Source organism: Acanthochromis polyacanthus, chromosome 8 (assembly GCF_021347895.1).
Source record: "Acanthochromis polyacanthus isolate Apoly-LR-REF ecotype Palm Island chromosome 8, KAUST_Apoly_ChrSc, whole genome shotgun sequence".
Classification (NCBI taxonomy): Eukaryota; Metazoa; Chordata; class Actinopteri; family Pomacentridae; genus Acanthochromis; species Acanthochromis polyacanthus.
Genome location: NC_067120.1, coordinates 24,724,071 through 24,744,313, shown reverse-complemented (window position 1 = coordinate 24,744,313; position 20,243 = coordinate 24,724,071). Strand labels below are relative to the sequence as shown.

At 40.2% G+C, this 20,243-nt stretch overlaps 1 protein-coding gene across 1 annotated transcript; it reads left to right on the top strand.

Annotated features, from left to right (window-relative positions):
- Window positions 1–640: 640 nt before the first annotated feature.
- On the top strand, window positions 641–19,672 carry si:dkey-234i14.3 (fibulin-7-like). Its single transcript, XM_051952241.1, has 7 exons — window positions 641–777; window positions 3,452–3,611; window positions 6,585–6,759; window positions 6,810–7,102; window positions 9,039–9,176; window positions 9,263–9,398; window positions 16,859–19,672. Exons 1-7 carry the CDS (start codon window positions 694–696, stop codon window positions 17,217–17,219), a joined length of 1,347 nt encoding a protein of 448 aa, XP_051808201.1. The 5' UTR covers window positions 641–693; the 3' UTR covers window positions 17,220–19,672.
- The last annotated feature ends 571 nt before the right edge of the window (window positions 19,673–20,243 follow it).

Here is a 20,243-nt window from a genome sequence, read left to right as displayed (position 1 = left end):
GGAGATTATAGTATGTGTTTATACTCTGCTATTACCATACTTTATATATGACTGAATTTATTTGAGTTAAAGCTTAGACTCGTAGCTGCAGGGTGCATTTAGGGTCTTCTAACATGTCTTTCAGGTTCCTTTTTTCTGGCAGGGAATAATCCAGACAGGGCTATCAGCAACGACTTCAAATATAGCTGCCTTGTCATTTAGGAGCCACACAGCATTATGCTTCAAGGCAGCAGGTTTAGGGTTTCAAAAAAAGAAAAAGTGGAAATGTATAGTTGCTGTAATTGCAGCAGTCATCACATTCCTGTGCTGAATTTGAAATAGCAACCAAAATGTAGCTGCTTTGTTGTGCGGGTGATGATTAAAAGACACCACTGCCAGCTGACTTCTCCTTTTAATTTGAGTCTATTTCTGGGGATGCTGATAGACCAAAAAAAGAAGTGAAAACATGTCCCAGATGTGGGTGCTGGTCTTCCCCCCACATCCTCCTCCAGCTCCCGCCTTGAAAATGTCGGACAGGGAAGTGGGTGGAGGTGAGGGAGTGTTGCGAGTGAGTAAAGGAGAAATTTGTCAAGTGCCCTCGAAAAGAAGCAGCACTGGAGGAGATGGTTTAGTTTTGGAGAAGCAGTGGAGGAGCTGAAGACTCAGAGCTGATCTACAGAGCACTGAGAGTTCATCAGGAGCCGCTTTATCAGGATGAGGCTTTTGTCCACGATGAATGTTGCTGTGGTCATTGTGCTGATGATGAGTTTACAGAACATCACATTTTCTTCTGCTCAGGTGAGTTCTGTAGCCTGCAGACGTTACAATGTTGACTTTTTTAACCTTTCTAAAAAATAGTAAAAGTTTGTATTTGGATTGGATTTAACCTCTCATAAATTACTTCCACACTGGGGCAATAAGCTGTGGAAACAAGCAGACGGTTTGTGCTTTTATGGGTTCAAAGGCCGAAATGGATGTTAAGCATTAGAAAAAACGTATTTGGTCAATTTCACTTCATTCACTTGTTATTTAATCAGACAAGTGACTCAGGTGTGAATTAAGAAAGGATGATCTGTTAAGATGGGTGTAGATGACCGATATTTGTAAATATCCTAGTAATCACAACAGGAGGCAAGAATTTTGCTGCAGAAAAAGGTAAACAACTGCTTTTGTCTTTCTTGGTGTTGAGGTTGCAGGTGCTGTTCATCAAATTATTTCTTAATGGCAATTTAATTTGCAGCTTCACAGCATTTTTCAGTAAAGTTGATTTTCTTTACTGAAAATTTTTGTTTAATTCTGATCTTGTAACATAATTATAGTTTTTAAGTCTATAATTCATTTTCTATCTATCTCGGCCAGAACTTACTTGAGAAGAAATGTTTAATCTCACCAAGGCTGTCATCAGTAAAATTAAAGGTGAGAACTGTGTACTCTTAAGAGATTCACAAAAGACTTTTTTTTTTAAAAATTGAACCGTTATCTGTCTAATCAGTAATAGTTTAAAGTTTAGCTGACGGATATTTTTTTGAAAACTTCAAATTTTTAATATTAAAGAATTCTGGAAAAACATGTTTAAAAAAATGTTAAAAAAGAAGAAGAAATATTGCTTTTATGTGGAAAACTAGCTAATGTTCCTTAAAATTTGCAATTCAAGCTTGAATAAATAGAAGATAAATATGAAAACAACTGTCATTTGAATACAAAGATTTTTTTTTAATTAGAATTTGAGGTGTTCTTCTTTTTGGACCTTCTCAGTTTTTCCAGCCTTAGATAGTTTTACTAAACATGATTTCAGTATTTTTCTCATCTGTTACTGAAATGCCTCCAAACACTGAAAACACACACCCAGATGTCCATTGTGAGTCAGCAGCATCGCGGTGTGTTTCAGCTGTCAGCCTGAGGTCAGCGGCAGCCTCTGGTCCAGTTTTCACCCAGACGTTACTGCAGCTTGGAAAACCTCACGTCTATGGAGAGACCTCACACCTGAAACACATTTCAGATGGACTAAGTTAGTTGTCCGATATAGTCCTCTGCATAACAGGAATAATACAGTTTGGTTCATGTTCAGCTTTCTCTTAAATCAGCTGATACGAATTATAAATCAGAAAGCTCTGAAGTTGTGGGAAGGTCTTCATGGCTCTCTCACAAAACCTGGGGCTTCCTGCACAAAACTCAGTGATGAGTACTACTTATTGTACTCTCTGATTATACACTGCCTGTTCAAAAAAAAAAGTCACCACTTGGATTTAACTAAGCAAACAGATAAGAGTCTTTTATTGGATAATTTCTGAATGAATATATTTCAGTTGGCAACAACTTCATTTAAGCCGAGCTGATGCAGAGAGGAGCTTCTCATTTTTTAAACAATCATGTCAGAAGAGATATCCTGTGGTCATGGAAAGGATGTTAATCTGTCTCAGAAGGGTCAAATTACTGAGATGCATCGAGCAAAGAAAACATCTAAGGACACTGCTGAAACTAATAAAATTGTGTCAAGAACCGTCCAATGCGTTATCGAAACCTGAAGGATAGTGGTGAACCATCATCTTTAAAGAACAAATGTGGTCGGAACAAACTCTTAGATGATCATAGGAAATCAACAGTAGAACTCACGGCTATGTTTAATAGTGAAAGTAAGAGCATTTCCACACGCACAATGCAAAGGGAACTCAAAGGGTTGGGACTAAACAGCTGTGTAGCTCTAAGAAAACCACTGATCAGTGAGGCTAATCAGAAAAAAAGGCTTCAGTTTGTTAGGTAGCATAAAGATTGGACTCTGAAGCGGTTAGGGTTATGATCTGGGCTTGCTCAGGTTCAGCAACGTTATGTTCCCAAAGAACAAGGTCAGCTGACTACCTGAATGTACTGAATGACCAGGTCTTTCCATTAATGGAGTTTTTCTTCCCTGATGGCATGTTCCAAGATGACAATGCCAGGATTCATGGGGCTCACATTGTGAATGAGTGGTTCAGGGAGCATGGCACCTTATTTTCACACATGGATTGTCCTCCACAGAGTCCAGACCTCAGGGTCACTGAGAAACTTTGGGATGTGCTGGAGAAGACTTTGCACAGTGATTCAACTCTCTCATCATCAATATAAGATCTTGGCAGAAAATTAATGCATCTTTGGACAGAAATAAATGCTGTGACTTTGCAGAAGCTTATCTAAACGATCCCACGGCAAATGTGTGTTATTCTTAGAGCTAAAGGTGGTCCAATGAAAAATTAGATTGCGTGACTTTTTTTGGATGGGCAGTGTAAATGGTGACAGTATCCTCCTTCAGAAGGAGTTTGACAGTTGGGCCTCATGCTCATGCAAGTAATGTGTTTCTTTCGGCAAATTACAAGTAATGAGAGAAGATGAACTAATGGTGCAAGTCACAGTTGTGTGAGGCCGTGCTGTCATGCTCTCCAGTAGCAGCAAAATCTATCCTCTAACTTCTCCTCTAACTCCTTCATCCTGCCCCCAGGAGTGTCCGCCCACTCATGATCTCCTGAACTCGCTGCGGCAGGTGGAGAAGATGTTGGCGGTACACGAGGCATCTTACCAGCAAGGTCTGCGCTCCCTAAGAAAGAAGATTAGTGCTCTGCACAATAGCACCATGGCAATCTTTAAAAGCGGCAAAAACGGTGAGGGATGACACTTTATCCTACCATTGAGCCCTCAGTAGGAGAAGGTACAGTCTCAGTGAACTATAAGGAAGAAAGTCTGGTGTCAGACAGGTGTAAAGCCAAAGATTCTGACCCAGAGTTTGCACTTCTGCAGTAGAAGTTTAAAGGGCACATTAAGCCGAGGCTGTGGTAAAGCGATGTTAATTTTACACTTACAAAATTTTCTAAAAAGAAACTGCTTCAGCTCCAACTAAACAATTTATGTTTTTTGTTGTTTTTTTCCATCTGTCTGGGATTACAGTCCCTGACAAAAGTCTTGTTGCATAAGGATATAGTAACCTTAAATGGCATATAATTTTATGTCTAATCAATCAGTTCTCACAAAAAATGGTCCATTTTAATGTCAAGGGCTTTCACATTAATAACTGGGTGCAAACTGAACCTGTCAAAGTGTCCTGATGTTTACGTCTTGGCAAAGCCCATGACATCTGTTTTTGCAAGGACAAAAGTCTTGTCATGTCTTTAAATGATTCAACCAATCACAGATTAGAAGTTCACCTGTGACAAATACTGTAACTGACACATTCCCAGGTGTGTATAAAAAGAAACACAAGACACAAGACCTTCATATTAAGCCCAACCTGATCCGGACAGCATGCCAAAGATCCAACCACAGACCAAAGTGCTGATCATCAAGAGCCTGAAGACCAAGTCTGCTGCTGAGGTGGCAGACAGCTTTAATGTATCCAAATGTCAAGTAGAGAGGATAAGAAAAAGATCTGAAGAAACTGGTGATGTTTACGACAAGCCCAGGTCAGGCAGACACCTGTTAGAGTCTTCTCTTGTTGCTTCGACAGTCCAGGGCCAGCCCTTTTTCCACTGCAACAGAGTTACACGTGAACTGGTCGCCAGAAATCCCTGTATCTATAAGAACAGTTTGTCAAACTCTCTCACGTGGTGTTCTCCGTGGTCAAATTAGTGCACAGAAACCAGCATTAAACAGAAGACAACAAAAAATCATGTTGCATTTGTCAAGATCCACAGCTTGCAGGAAGGATGGACAATGAAAAGTGGCAGAAGTTTGATTTTTCTGATGAATCATCCATTGAACTGCATCCCAGTCAACACAAATCCTGCAGAAGCTGCACTGATGCAAGATTCACCAAGAAAACAGTCAAGTTTTGTGAAAGAAAAATCATGGTTTCTGGTTACATCCGGTATGGAGTGTACGAGAGCTCTGCAGAGTGGATTCAAACATCAACAGCCTGAAGTATCAAGAAATTCTTGCTGCCCATTACATCCCAAACTATAAGAGAGGGCAAATTCTGCAGCAGAATGGTGTTCCTTCTCATACTTCAGCCTCCACATCAAAGTTCCTGAAAGCAAAGAAGGTCCAGGAGCTCCAGCATTGGCCAGCTCAGTCACCAGACATGAACATTATTGGGCATGTCTGGGGTAAAATGAAGGAGAAGGCTTGGAAGATGAAACCGAAGAATCTTGATGCACTCTGGGAACCCTGCAAGACTGTTTTCTTTGCCATTTAATATGACTTTATCAATAAGTTATTTGAGTCATTGATGAGATGTATGGATGCAGTCCTCCAAGCTCATGGGAGTCATACATGATATTAATTCTTTTTTGCAAGACACCATGACTTAATGTTCTGATGTTTTTATAGCATATTTGAGTATTCAGAATAAAGTATATGTATAATTTCAACATTATTTTTGTATGTGACAAGACTTTTGTCCAAGCAAAATCTGACCTTTCTGTCCTAATTAAATGATAAAATTCAATGAATGATACAAAACTTTATTTTGGCATAATAAATATAATGTAGAGGGCTTTGTCATTCATATGAGCCATTTCTGATTCCAATTGATCAACTACAAGTCCAGTTGTTATTTGTTGTTCCTACAACTTAAGAGAAGCCACAAGACTTTTGTCAGGGACTGTATAGTTTTTGCTCAATAACTGGACACAAACATCTGCTAGACTTCGCCGAAAAAAGAGGCATGTCAGTCCATCTGTTCTTTTTAGGATATCATTCAGTATTGGGTGTAAAATTAAAAACTATATGGGTCATTCCAGAATTGGAGGACATTTGGGCTTCAAAATTTTTGAAAAAATCAACCTTCTGTTTTACAATTTAATTTTCTGGTACATATTCATCAATAATAGGTAATAAACTATCAAAGGCTTGATTGGCTCAGCTTACACATCAGTGGTACAATTTTTGTTCCATATTTTACTTGTTGTTTGCCAACCCTACTCTTATAACAGTAACAGGGTTGGCAATCAATGCTAAGGTCAGCTTTTTCTCAGGAGTAGATGCTAGATATTTAGCGAGCTGCTACTGCTGACCAAGAGGACAAACTTACTGGTGTAAAAAAGTAAAAAAAAAAAAAAATAATTTGTCTTATGCATATATGCATAAAAGGGTCGCATGAGGTAAAGTGAAGCATTCAATGAAGGCTGACAAGGTTATGAAAATCCGAAAAAATTGAAGAGAGGACATAGCTTTGCTTTACCCATTCTTTCGGAAAACTGTTTGATGATGTCAACTCCAGTAAATCATGTAATTCACTGTTTTCTTCATCTTCTGTCAGCTAAAGGGTTATGCTAACAGGGTTGTAGGACACATTTCATGCATAATAATTTTTATTTAAAATATTTTGTTGACTAAAAATTTTTTTCCCACAATTACAAGAGACATCAATGAAAAAAATAAAACCAAAAAAAGGAGATTTAAATTTCATTTTAACTGTTTTATTTCAGATTCAATTTGTTAATCAGGGGGGTGGAACACAGGAAAAATGGCATTTTAGCGGGAACTCCAGGTTAGTGGAGTGCCAACCACCAAGTCACTGTGCAGCCCTTGATAACTATATTATATCAGATAATGACTTAAATTGCTAAATAAGCAGAAAGTCTTCAGGCTGAGAAACATCATCTCAGAATATGAATGAACCTGCCTCTGTCTGCTCATAGCCTCCTGCCCCAAACCAGAGCCCCCTGCTCATGGCCGCAGACTGGGGAGAGTGTTTGGTGTCGGACACGAGGTCCACTTCCTGTGCAAACCCGGCTATGAGCTGATAGGCCCTCGCACCCGAGTGTGTCTGGAGTCTCTGAAGTGGAGTGGCCAGCAGCCCATGTGCAGACGTGAGTCATATTTTCAGGTATAATTCAAGGACACTCTTGATATTTTTGGATAAGCATTTTTCACTTATCTTTTTTTATATCTCCAGGCCTAAACATCACCACCAACTCCTTCTCTCCTGTTGCTCCTTCCTCTTCCTCCTCTTTCCATGCCTCTGCAGCTCTGTCCGCATCCTCTTCCTCCTCTTCAGCATCTTCATATTCTCCCTACTTGTCTTCATCACCCACGTCATCCTCTCCCTCCTCCTCCTCTGTCCGACCCTCTCACTGCACACACTTCCTGGGCTCCACCCGCTGCACCTGTGATGTGGGTTTCACCATATCAGGACGTGACAACAACATCTGCACAGGTAATAAATACTTTGGACCAATAACTAATTTCACAATATCATACTAGCAGTTCTTCTGTTACTGCTGATTTAGCTGCAGATTAAATTCCTGATTAATTTCATTCAATTTTATTCAGTTAGGTGATGATCAGCATACGTTTGTCTGCAGCATTACTCAAAAATGTAAAAACAGATTTGGATGACATTTTCAAGGAAGATCAGAAATGACAGAGACTAGATTTTGGCAGTGATGTAGCTTATGGTCTGGATCCACAGATTTGTTCAGGATTTCCATATCATTGCAAGATAGCGGCACGGCATCACTGTAACTATGACAACAAGTAAACACTATGTCAGCTGCCTGCTGACGATCACATAACTGCGATCCTACTACAAATCCACCGCTGCAGACTTATCGGGACTAATCCATCAGAAATTATACAACGACTGAGCAACCTTGGCGGAGTAGTGCGGTCTCTGAGTGCTTTTCTTGTTTATATAGCACCAATTCACAACTTACGTCATACATAGCACAGCATGATGTCACTTCACATAGTAAAATCAAGATCTTACAAATTTTAAACAGAGAACCCAACAATCCAAAGTTGCCTTTGGATTCCTTAGAAGCAAGTTATTGTCAACAGTGTGAAGGAGCCAAAAGAAAAATAACCTTCTTAATGGGGAAGAAAAAAACTCAGACAGAACCAAGAGGCAGATGATTGCTTATCCCGCACCTTGGTAAGCGGTCATCTGCCTCTCCTGGTTGGGGTGATATTAGGGATGAGGGAGTGGGGATAGCAGGATGAGGTTGGGGTACGGATAGCAGGATAGCAGATGGAGAACAGACAAATTACACTTCAATTCTCATTTCTGGCTGTACAGTGAATTATATGCTTATCTCTTGTGTGTTTTGTTTACTGTCCATCTGGTTAAAATGTAAAAAAAAATGTTGTACAGATATGTTTGCATGAACTGATATACTGGTATGTACACAGTGATCATGAGATTTCTGGACCAGGGTACACTAGAGTGAGTGAATGAATGATGTATGAGAGAGATTTGTTTTGGTTTAATTTCTGTCCTTTTTTTGTGTCTGTGTTTTGTTGCTTGAACAATTTTGTGAATTTCATATGCTAACCAGGAGTAGGGGGGGAGTTAATGGGGTGAAAACAAAGACAAAGACAGCAATGTATTATGCTAACCTTATGGATGGGTTCTTTTTTCTCTTCTTTTCTCATTTGTCTTAACTGTTGTCTGCAAAAAATCAATAAACAGTTGATCTTTTTTTTTTTTTTTTTTTTTTAAAAAAGGAGAACGGACAAACAATACAAACTGAACAATGAATGTTTTGGTGGTCAGCGAGGCCAGAAACTGCAGATCAGAGATGTTTTTCTCCAGATCCACAGATACCTGCAGAGAGAAAAAACACAGGACCTCAAAGGAAACACAGAGTTAATGATATGTAATGGTAATGTGTAACAATGGAAGAAAGAGAGAGGAATGGAAAAGAGAGGAACCCAGTGCATCATGGGAATTCTCCAGCAGTCTCAACCTAGTTAGAGCATCATAACTAGGGGACAGCTCAGGTGATCCTGAGCAGCCCTAACTATAAGTTTTATCAAAGAGGAAAGTTTTAAGCTTAATCTTAAAAGTAGAGAGGGTTTCTGCCCCCCAAACCCAAACTGGGAGCTGATTCCACAACAGATTAGCTGATAACTGAAGCCTCTGCCTCCCATTCTGCTTTCGGAAACTCTGGGAACCACAAGTAAACCTGCAGTCTGACAGTGAAATTCTCAGTTAGGATGATATAATATATTAAGGTCTCTAAGATACGATGGAGCTTAGTCATTAAGAGTTAGAAACATGATTTTAAATTATATTCTAGATTTTACAGGGGCCAGTGAACAGAATACAGGAGAGTAGGGCTAGTTCTAACCACAACAGTTCTGTGTTTCAGATATTGACGAGTGTCATCTGTTCCCTCTGGGTCAACCCGGTCGGCTCTGCATCCATCAGTGTGTAAACACACCTGGAAGCTTCCACTGCTTCTGTCCAGATGGCTACGATCTGGCCCAAGGTGGCCGTAGCTGCACAGGTCAGAGGTCATCCAATCAGTTAAGGAATGTCTAGAGATATGTGAACTTGTGGTTGAAACTCTCACATCTGATTTTTCATTTTCAGACATTGACGAGTGTGAAAACCAGATGCACAACTGCACAGTGGACCAGGTGTGTGTGAACACTTTTGGAGGTTTTCAGTGTGTGGCAGTGGAGTGTCCTGAGATGAAAAATGCTACATACATCAAGACGTCACCAATGTAAGAGTATATATCACTCAGATTAACATCCTTTCTCCTCACATTTCCATCTCTCTAATAATAGTTTTCTACTAAGCTGTATATTTCTTTCTGACCTTTATGTCACCATTACACACCTGGGGCCTCATTTATAAAACATTGCGTAGGATCCATACTAAAGTTTGCGTACGCCGATAATACGAAATTGGCTTATGCCCTTCGCCCCTGATTTATAAAACTTTGGGTAAGCACAGCTGCATACAATTTCTTGATAAATCAGACACCAGCTGGAAGATTGCACAGGTGGATCCACCTCACATTCCGCCCACAACACACCCACATTTTACCATGAATGGTCAATGCAAAGTAACTCATGAATGTATCTGTATATAAGTAAGCTGCTGATCCACGGCATTTCACGCAGCGCCGGCCGGCAGTCTTTTCACTGCTGTGCGTCAGGATGAATGAATCATGTGTTGACCCAGGCCACCCTGCCACTAAATTTGTTATGATCATGTCCGATGTACAAATAATTTGTAAACTGATTGAATGTACATTTTTTCGGTTCACATAGACAAATTAATTTTCACTCGGGGTTGTGGTGTGAAGCATGTGTGCCTGCGTGCCTGTACAGGGCTGATTAATGGTTGGACGCTCATCCCATTCGGCCGCATATGGATAAATAAACAAAATTCTTTACTTTTTTTTTTTTTTTGCCTTTTTACTGTGATAGTTGCAGTGAATAGTGACAGGAAATGGGGAGAAGAGTCTGGGGAAGACATGCATAAAAGTGCCGCGGGCAGGAACCGAACCCGAGCCACTGCGTCGGAGACCACCCCTGTAAATGGGTCTTCTGCTTTCCCCGATGAGCCATACCGGCGCCGGGTGATCAGCAAACAAAATTATTTAATAAAGATCACCGCACCGGCCCCAGATGTGGCCCTTCGGTCAAACGACCGAATGAAATAACGTTCAATCCGCCCCTGTTGATATATGAACATAGTTCTGCAAATAAAGTCGTCGGCCGAATGACGCACTATATGAATATCTACAACAATGAGGGTTTATGATTATCCGGCTCTACAAGTCTAATATGTGATAACAATAAAGGTTTGAGATCAATCTGGTTTCAATTCGCCACTTCACCCTCCGGCACTGCCGTTCCCTCTGTCTCCAAAATGTGCTTAAGCAAGCATCAAAGTTGGCGCACCGGTGCGCACATTCTCACGCCAAGTTTGTTTTAGAAATCACAACGAACACAGCGTACGCCACTTTCTACGCAAAGTTTGTGATTTACGCCCTGTTTTGTGCGTAAGCAAGCATCAAGAATCAAGGTTGGCGAACCGGTGCGCACATTTTCACGCCAAGTTTGTTTTTATAAATCACAACCTTTGCGTAGAAAGTCTAGCCCTGTTTTGTGCGTACGCAAGCTTTATAAATGAGGCCCCAGATCTTTAAGGTGTGAATCATTCTGTGACAAGTAAAAAGAACTTGCTGGGGTTTTATTATAACTTCTTAAACTAATCTTGATCCAGGATTACCTCTGACCTGCATGGACATTTCAGGCTAATAGAACTTGTTATGAAACTGCACACAAATGGCAAACAAATTGGAATCCATTATGGTTTGGTATTCGCAAAATTTTTCGAGAGCCTAGAAAACAGATTTTCATTTATATGTGGTCATCACAATATAAAGTCAATGGGCCATCTAGGACACAATCTGGAGGCGTAAGAGCGAGTTGTTCACCAATTGCAAGGTTGGCATTTCCATCCCTCCATGTGTTAAAGTGTCCTTGGATAAGACACTGAAGCCCAAGTGAGCATGGCCCTTGCATTGCATCTCTCCCACCATTGTGTGTCTTTGTAAATGGGTGAATGATAAATACATTGTAAAATTTTGCATAATCTTGCTGAGGTTAAAAGGCGTAATATAAGTGCAGACCATTTGATCAAAGAAGCATGGAGTCTCACAAATGTAACTGCTTATGGATGCAGTGAGGAGGAGTTTGCATGTATATACAAATGAATAGCCATAATTTTGGAATCAATTTGGATCTGGGGACTGGAGCCTATCCCAGCTGACATGGAGAGATAAGTGGTACTGTATGACCAGGTTCCCAGTCCATCGCATCTAGAGAGGGACTCACCCTCACACTTATAATAAATTTAGGTTCACCAATCTAGTAGATATATAGTCACGGAGAAAATATGCAAACTCCACATAGAAAGGATGCAGCTACACAACAGGTTCTAGAAACATCTGAGAGGAGACACTGCGAACCACTACTTCAAGCACAAGACAAATACAGATTTAAATCTGAGATTGGTGCAAGATGAAAAATCCGAGAATCACCACAACTTATCTTAAGGATGCTCAACAGCTATGGACAGATACCAAACACTGACTCTGAATTAAACACAAGTCGTCCATTGAGCCTGACGCCACTGTTAGCTCGACAACTAATCAGTAGCTAAGAGACTTGTTGCCTTAAAATATACTAAAATGAAATCTAGAGCACAAAGAAACAACAAACAAAGTAAGTAGAGAAAAGAGAAAGCATGCAAACTGGGCTGAAGATAATGACTGAGATAAAATGTCAATGACAGGAGAGAGAGATCTGAAAACAATGAGTTGAACCATCCTGTCAACCACTTCCCTTTTCCACCCATCATTTAGCATCCCTCCACTAAGAGAAACTGGGCTGAGAGTCAGAATGAGGTTTGACCTCAGACGAACTGCTGAGTTTTGATTTATTCCTACTGCTGAATCAAAATTGTATGCTGCAGTAAAGCAGGGAGGACAGTGTTGTGGTTGTTGGAATCTCCAGGGGGGCATCTCTGCCACATGCAATGTTAGGTTAAGGGTTTTGTAAAGTTAATCTGCTAGAGAAGATTGACAGTGACCTCAGGTCAGAAAAAACATTTAGAAGTTTTCAAAGTTTAAAGATTTCCGAACTAATGTAAAGGCACTTCAGAATTTAGGGCCACAGCAAATGGTAGCAATGTGAAAAATGATTTGTCACTGTCCAGAAGGACAGTCCCAATATCTGAGTTAGTAGCTGGCATTTTAAAAAGAAAATGTCTGAAAAGCAAGGTCCAAGACGAGACAACTAAATAAGATCTTTTCACTGAGTGGAGAGCAAATTTTTATATCTATATGAATTTTGTTTTTGGCTTTTAATGCAACCCAAAATACAGCCAACAGACTTGTAAACAGGCTCACATACATTCAGGTAAACCCAATAAGATTAATTCTCAGGCCAAATTTTGGTTTAAGCATTATGTTTTCTCCAGATAGAAATATTACGAACAAGTGGCAAAATAAGGCAAAATATTATTGTAGATGTTTTTTGTGGCTGTTTGTTTGTTTTGCATTTTTACTAAAAATGTTGTGTCCAAAATTATTAATATTCCTTAAAACTGAAACAGGTGTTTGACAAAATGCAGCTTCTACATTCCAAATGGTCCTGGCCATTTCTAACATGTTCTACAGCAATCCAATAGACTACAAACTGAGAACAGATGATTTGGTAGTTCTCTAGTCAGGTCAGTCAATTGCAAGTCTTGTTAGAGCTCATCACTGAGGTTGACCTGCACACTCACAATAGAGGGAAAGTCTCTAAAACCGTATAAAAGTGTTTTTAAGAAAGAAGAGGCATTCAAAGTCAAGATCACCACTCCCATGGTGAAACATGCTGGTGTGAATCCAGTACTTTGGGGTGTTTTTCAGCCAGTGGGCTAAGAAATCTTGTAAAAATAAATAAATAAAAAACACAGTGACAAGAGGGTGACATTAAGAGGGAAGTCTCTGGAGAGTCACAGTGGTTCAGAACAATCAGATTCTCTTGGATTAGACAGAAGACAGGAGGCGTATGTGGAGGAGGAGGGAGAATACATGAATATATTCCAGCTATCTGGATCACAACCACAATTTTTTTGGACATGTAAAGGAGGTTTTTGACTTAAGGCTGACCTCAGACACATGATGTTGTTTTGCTAGCAAATGCAACCCACGAGCTAACCATCAAGTGTGGTTTCGTATGGTGGGCGGTCTTACTGGGCTGCAGCTAACCACACTGGATTGAATTTGTCTCTGAGTGCAACATGACTCATCAAAAATAACAAACTTTTTACAGGAAGTGAAAAGAAGGACACAAACATCATACTCCCATTGATAGCATCGCTGTGAAGCTCAGGAGGGGACATGGAGAGAAAAACATACTTCACACAAGTTATTAATTTATGCTCTCTAATAATGTATACTCTATTCATGCCACTACTCCTGTCTTGTACGCTCCCACTCACTGCGGATAACTTAAATTTGTTACAATTACATTAATCTTCAGCTGGCACCTGGAGATGTAGCACGAGTTAAACACAATAGTGTTTTTTCTAATTTTGTAGATCGCCGAGACAGCATGCATCTATAGGTCCATGTATGTTTGGACACTGACACAATTTGTTGCTATTTTAGCTGCTTATCAAAACATATTTAAGGTACAGTTATATAACGAGTCACAATATAAAACGCAGACTCAACTTGAATTTAAGCTATGTACCTCTTAGACTCCACTTCAATTGTAATTCCAACTATGTGACATGATAAGAACAAATGCAGTCTCTCAGTTCTTAGTTCACTGTGTGAGATTTCATTTTAAAAATTAATATACAGTATATAAATAATGAGCGAGGATAAAGGAAATAAAACTAAGGTAGACATAAAGCTAAGGTAAACATGAAACTAAGGTAAACAACAAATTAAACCTATATACAACATTGCACGATGAACAACAGCTTTAAGGTGGTCAGTGAAACAATGAAGAGAAGCAGCAGAAGAGTAGCTACAACAACTCACTAGATGTAAATCACATTAACAGTGTCAGTGCTGCAGCATCAAGGCATGCTCTTGAAGTGCAGAGTGACGATTTGAAAGTGAGTATGTGCAAATGTTTATTGTGGGGAGGAGCAGTTCAGCAGCCTGACCACATACAGGTAGAAGCCATTTCTCGGTTGGGATGTTTTCCCTGGATGCAGCGTAGTCTCCTTCCCCAGGACAGGGGGGTGAACAGGTTGTGTGCAGGGTAGGTGAGGTCACGGAGGATACAGGTGGCTCTTTCATTGCATCTGGTGATGTAGATGTCCCCAGTGAATAGTAAGCAGCACCTGATGGTTCTCTGTGCAGACTTTATCGCTTTCTGCAGCACCTCCTTCTCTGCTACAGTGCAGCCTCCACACCACACAGAAAGGCAGGAAGTTAGGCGCTCTCCACCACACAGTTGTAGAAGGACCTGGGCACATCAGCCTTCAGCCTACCCGCATCAGCTTCCTCAGGAAGTGGAGGGGCTGGTGGCCTTTCTTCATTATAGCAGTGGTTTTGGTGTGCCAGGTGAGGGTGTTGGACAGTTGTATCCCGAGGTACTTGACAAGAGGGGACTATCTCCACAGCTGCATCATCGATGTGCAGAGGTGGCGTTCCAGATGTGTGGAAATCAACAATCATCTCCTTGATCTTCTGGATGCTGAGGATGAGGTTATTGTCCCCTCACCACTGTGCCAGGTCCTCCACCTTCAGCCTGTATGCCAATTCATTTTCGTGCGTGTTGAGTCCAACCACTACTGTGTGTGCGTCTGTGAAATTCTCCACAAGATTGTTCTTGTAGTGTGCTCTCCAGCTGTAGGTCATCAGTGTGTACAGCAGTGGCCTGAGCCAGTGTTCAGGATGATGGTGGAGGATGTGATGCCATTAATACTGACATTCTGTGGCCTGCATTTCAATACATCTATCCATTATCTATTCACCGTTTAATCCTCATTAGGATCACGGGGAGGCTGGAGTCTATCCCAGCTGACTTGGGGTGAACGCAGGAGACACCCTGGACAGGTCCCCAGTCTATCAGAGGACTACACAGACAGACAAACAATCACCCTCACATTCTCACCTACGGGCAATTTAGAATAATCAATTAAAATGAGCATATTTTTGGACTGTGGGAGGTAGCTAGAGAAAAACCACACATACACACAGGGAGAACATGCAAACTCCATGAAGTACGATCCCAGGAAGGCTGGGACGGGAACCGGAGATCTTCTACCTGCAAGGCGAAAGTGCCAACCAAGCCACCGTGCAGCCCCTCTGCAGGTCAATGTCAATGTTAATGTCAGATTTATTTATATAGCACTTTTAAAGGCCTTATGGCCAACCAAAGTGCTTTACAGTCAAATAAATCATCGAAAATATGAGAGCAATAAAAGCAAAACAATAAAACAGTAAAATAAAACAGATAAAAGATCCGTTAAAGGTGACTCTGCACAGCAAAAGGCCAGGGTGAACAAGTGGGTTTTAAGATGAGTTGTAAAAATGGAGAGGCTATTTGCAGCGAGAGCGAGCCAAAGACTCATCGGCTGGACAACATCCAGCCGATGAAGAAGACTCTCCCAAAGTATGATTGGAGTAATGTGTTTCAGCCACTACATCAGAATCACTGCACAGTCTGTGTTGTTCCTGTGAGCTTGGAATCACTTGTGGTCCTTAGACAGCTAAACATTGTAAGGATCACATTAGAGGAGACTATTAGACAGTGTAATGTAAAAATGGCCCATTTCTACAGCACTGTATCAGTGAAGGACAGTGGTCTGGCTGCAATTCATCATCTTTCTGCTTATAGAGGAACAACATGTTTGTTTGTATTTATTCCCAGGATGAAGCAACATGGCCACTGAAAGATAGTGATTGAGGGATTGTTTTGGTAGAACACGTGCACACAGGGAGGTAGGAACTGTCATGTAAGTGGATGATTCACCAAAAAAAATGCATTATCCCAACATTTAAATAAAAAAAACTGTGTGTATAGATTCCTGTGGTAAAGGAGATCTAGAAAATTTTAACACAGAGTACTGAAATGGGGGAGAAAGCCACATGAAATGTGTGGAAGAAAAGGCAGGCTGATATCTGAAATCTACATCCACTGAGTCAGACTAGCATAATATCCATCCATCCATTCTCTATACACCGCTTTATCCTCACTAGAGTCGTGGGGGGTGCTGGAGCCTATCCCAGCTGACTCGGGCGAAGGCAGGGGACACCCTGGACAGGTCACCAGTCTGTCACAGGGCTACATATACAGACAAACAATCACACTCACATTCACACCTACAGGCAATTTAGAGTTACCAACTAACCTCAGCATATTTTTGGACTGTGGGAGGAAGCCGGAGTACCAGGAGAAAACCCACACATGCACAGGGAGAACATGCAAACTCCATGCAGAAAGATCCCAGGCCCACCCCGGGATTTGAACCGAGGAACTTCTTGCTGCAAGGTGAAAGTGCTAACCACTACCTCTCTGTGCAGCCCTAGCAGAATATTGTAAACAAATATATTAAAGGTTAAACTTATTTAAAAAATTACAGCTTGAGCCTACAATAGGAAGTAAGCGAACCAAATCCTAAGATAACTTTACCCTGTTGGTGCTTTTTCAGGCGCTGTGAAAGGAACCCATGCATGATGGGAGACACAGCCTGCATTCAAGCACCAAACTCCATCTCCTTCCACTTCCTCTCTGTGGTGTCCAACATGTCCGCACCTCGTGTCCTCTTCCGGGTGTCTGCAGCTCGTGTGCTGGGTGACACACTGCGATTCGGCCTGGCGGGTGGTCGTGGACGGGGCCATTTCAGCATGCAGCGTTCAGGCCGGCAGACAGGCACCTTACTCCTGGTGACGCCCATCAAGGGTCCAGCCAATCTGGAGGCTGAAGTGGAGATGAGCGAGCTGGAGCACAACACCCTGCTGGGCCGCTACCTCACCAAGGTCACCCTGTTCGTCTCTCCGTATGAGTTTTAATGGGGAAGGTTAAGCTGTTACATTCAGTTCTAACTTGCCTTACTTACACAATATGTAAATTTGTAAAGTTAACACCTCAGTTAACAGTTCAGCAGCTTATTATTTAAAACTGATTGGTCATTTATCTTAGTGTTTATGGATTTTAAGGTCTTTTAAGACACTTTTAACACATTTTTGAATTAACGGTGCTCTCAGTGCTTTTAGAAATGTGTTTGTTCATGTACTGAGCAACTGTACAGCTCATGGAAGCAGCAGTGCTGAGTATAATTTTCACAAACTGGAAAGGTCCTCATTGTTACTTAGTTTTTGTGTATGACACTTTGTTTTATGTTTATTTTTTTTGTTGTGTTCTGTGTTTTTCTCAAATAGATAGATAGATGATAGAAAACCAAGCCATGCTTCAGTATAAAAATCACAGGATTCAAATTCAGTTGGGCTTCGAAGTGTAAAAGATACTGTTGATTGTGGACCCTGAATATATATTTCAATTTTTGCCCTCAGCAGTGACTTCAGATGTTGAATTTTTCAAAAACCTGTATACACCATCACACTGTAACTGTAGCAGGAAGGATGGTGGCTTCCAAAATTTGATTTTTGTGCAAAAAAGCAAAAGTATGTGAAAAATAAAACATGGTCAGAAAAGGACTGTCTGGAAATTGATATTATAACACTGTATCTTTAAAATCAATTCTAAATAATGAATTGATCTTGGATCATATGGATGGAGAGGTTTGTGGGCAGGATGAAGAATCTTATTGCAAGTTTCTAGGTTTAACAAAGGAAGCGTAGGAGGGGTGTCAAACCACTGAGTGCTTTTGGCCTCTTTGTAGGTGACAATCTGTTGAACTTCTTCTGTTCTATGAATTCTGTATATAATATAGCTCAGTTCAAGTACACCAAAGATATTTAGTGTTTCTGCTGTTTCCTTATAGTAGCGGTGTGACAGCAGGTCAATCAGCAAACTAGAGTAGAAAGTCAAAGCAAAGAAACAAGATGTGTTTACGTTATTATTACTACGGCTTAAATGTACTTAAGTCCACTGCATCCTCAAACGAAAAAGAAATTAGGAAACTTAAATTTCATAATGACTACATTATGACAATCTCATCAAACAATCCTTCTCTCATAATCATGATAAAATTATCTCATAGTTAGAATACAATGTCCAACTGATTAAATGGGCAATAATTAGAACACTTTAAGAACTTGCCTGAGAGTCATCAGGTTTTTAAGATGTCTTCACTATCAGAGTAATTTTGTTTTGGTCGCAGTCCATCCAGTGTTGCACAGCAAAAAAGAAACTGTTAAAAGTTAATTCAACATGCTCCAGTTATCACAATGTTAACAAATAAAGGCCACAGTGGAACTTACTATCATGTTAGTCTCCTGTCCAATTACAAAAAACTCTGTTTTGTGAATGCAATGCATATCTGTACATTTACAATCCACATTACCTTATGTGTGATCATGGTTTTAACAAATACTTTTGGCACTTTTTAAAGGCTACACTTCCAGTCTTTGATGCTCAAGAGATACATTCTGAGTTCATTTAAAAGTATAAAATAGTGAAGGGGTTTTCCTAGTTTGTGCCTCTTATGTATTATCGTCACTTCCAAGTCAAAGAGCTAAGCATCTACTAATACATTTTTAAAAACTGGCAACTTTAGACATCTATTATGCTTGGAAAATTGAAGAATAAATCCAATTTGAGGAACAAGTTAGTTATATTTTATTCTTCAACAGATACACTACCGTTCAAAACTTTGGGGTCACTTAAAAACATCCTTATTCTTAAAAGAACAACAGTTTTTTAATGAAGATAACATTAAATTAATCAGAAATACAATCAAGACATTGTTCATGTGGTAAATGATTTTTGTAGCTGGAAACGGCTGGATTTTGATGGAGTATCTACATAGGGGTACAGAGGCCCATTTCCAGCAACCATCACTCCTGTGTTGTAATGGTACAATGTGTTAGCTAATGGAGTTGAAAGGCTAATTGATAATTATACAACCCTTGTGCAATTATGTTAGCACATTAATAAAAGTGTGAGTTTTCATGGAAAACATGAAACTGTCTGGGTGACCCCAAACTTTTGAATGGTAGTGTATGTTTTTTGTCATCCGAACAATCAGAAAAATCTTTTCTTTCTGAGAACGCTTTCCAAATCATGTTAAGTATTGAAGTACATATCTTTTTTTTTTTTTTTTTTTTTTTTTTACAAAAAAAAGGATTCCTCAGGTCTGTGGCTTGATGTTTTGATGTTGATGACTTACGAGAGGCACACACTGAGGCTATGAATGAGTCAATATATTTGCCATTTCTGTATTAAAGCTGGAAGATTTTTGCTGAAATTATGTTAGTGTACTTTATTAATGTACTTAAGTTTGTATTCTGATTATACTACTAAAAGTGTTCTGTTCAGCACAAAATAAACATGTTTCTCCCAACATTGCGCCAGTTACTGGTTTGATGTCTGTTCTGTGAAGTAGTAAATCATCCTGTAAAGTATTCTTGGATGTTTGGGGACATTCAAGAGGTAAACTGTAGTTTTGTTCAGTCGAAACTGAGCTCAACATGTTTTGGTCTCTTGGACTGAGGAATTTAACACCGAGCTGTCAGACAGCCTGAAGCCTCCAACAGCCAGACAGAACACACACATTAAAACAGACAACACACATGGAGACATACAGTCATGCATGTTCACATTGCATGTCTGTAGAGACATTCTCACACAGAGAGACAGAAAACACACATTATGTGAAACCACATGGAGGCAAACACAGAGATATAATGTTAGGTCAGCTTTGTTCACAGCTATAATGAGAAAAGCACTCAGAGAGCGCAGTACTCCACCAAAGCTGTGCATTTCCCCCATGTGACATTGTCAGAAATGCAGCATTTTTTTCTTTTAAATGCAGGTACCGGCATGCGTTATGCATGTGTACGTTATGTACAGATACTGAATCACACAACCTGAATTTGTAGCAGGCAGCGGGAATTGATGGGCCTTGGAAACAC

Coding starts and splice junctions, on each gene's coding strand:
- si:dkey-234i14.3 (XM_051952241.1), top strand. CDS start 694: ATGAGGCTTTTGTCCACGATGAATGTTGCTGTGGTCATTGTGCTGATG. Junction 7,103..9,038: donor TGACAACAACATCTGCACAG/GTAATAAATACT, acceptor TCTGTGTTTCAG/ATATTGACGAGTGTCATCTG. Junction 9,399..16,858: donor TACATCAAGACGTCACCAAT/GTAAGAGTATAT, acceptor GTGCTTTTTCAG/GCGCTGTGAAAGGAACCCAT.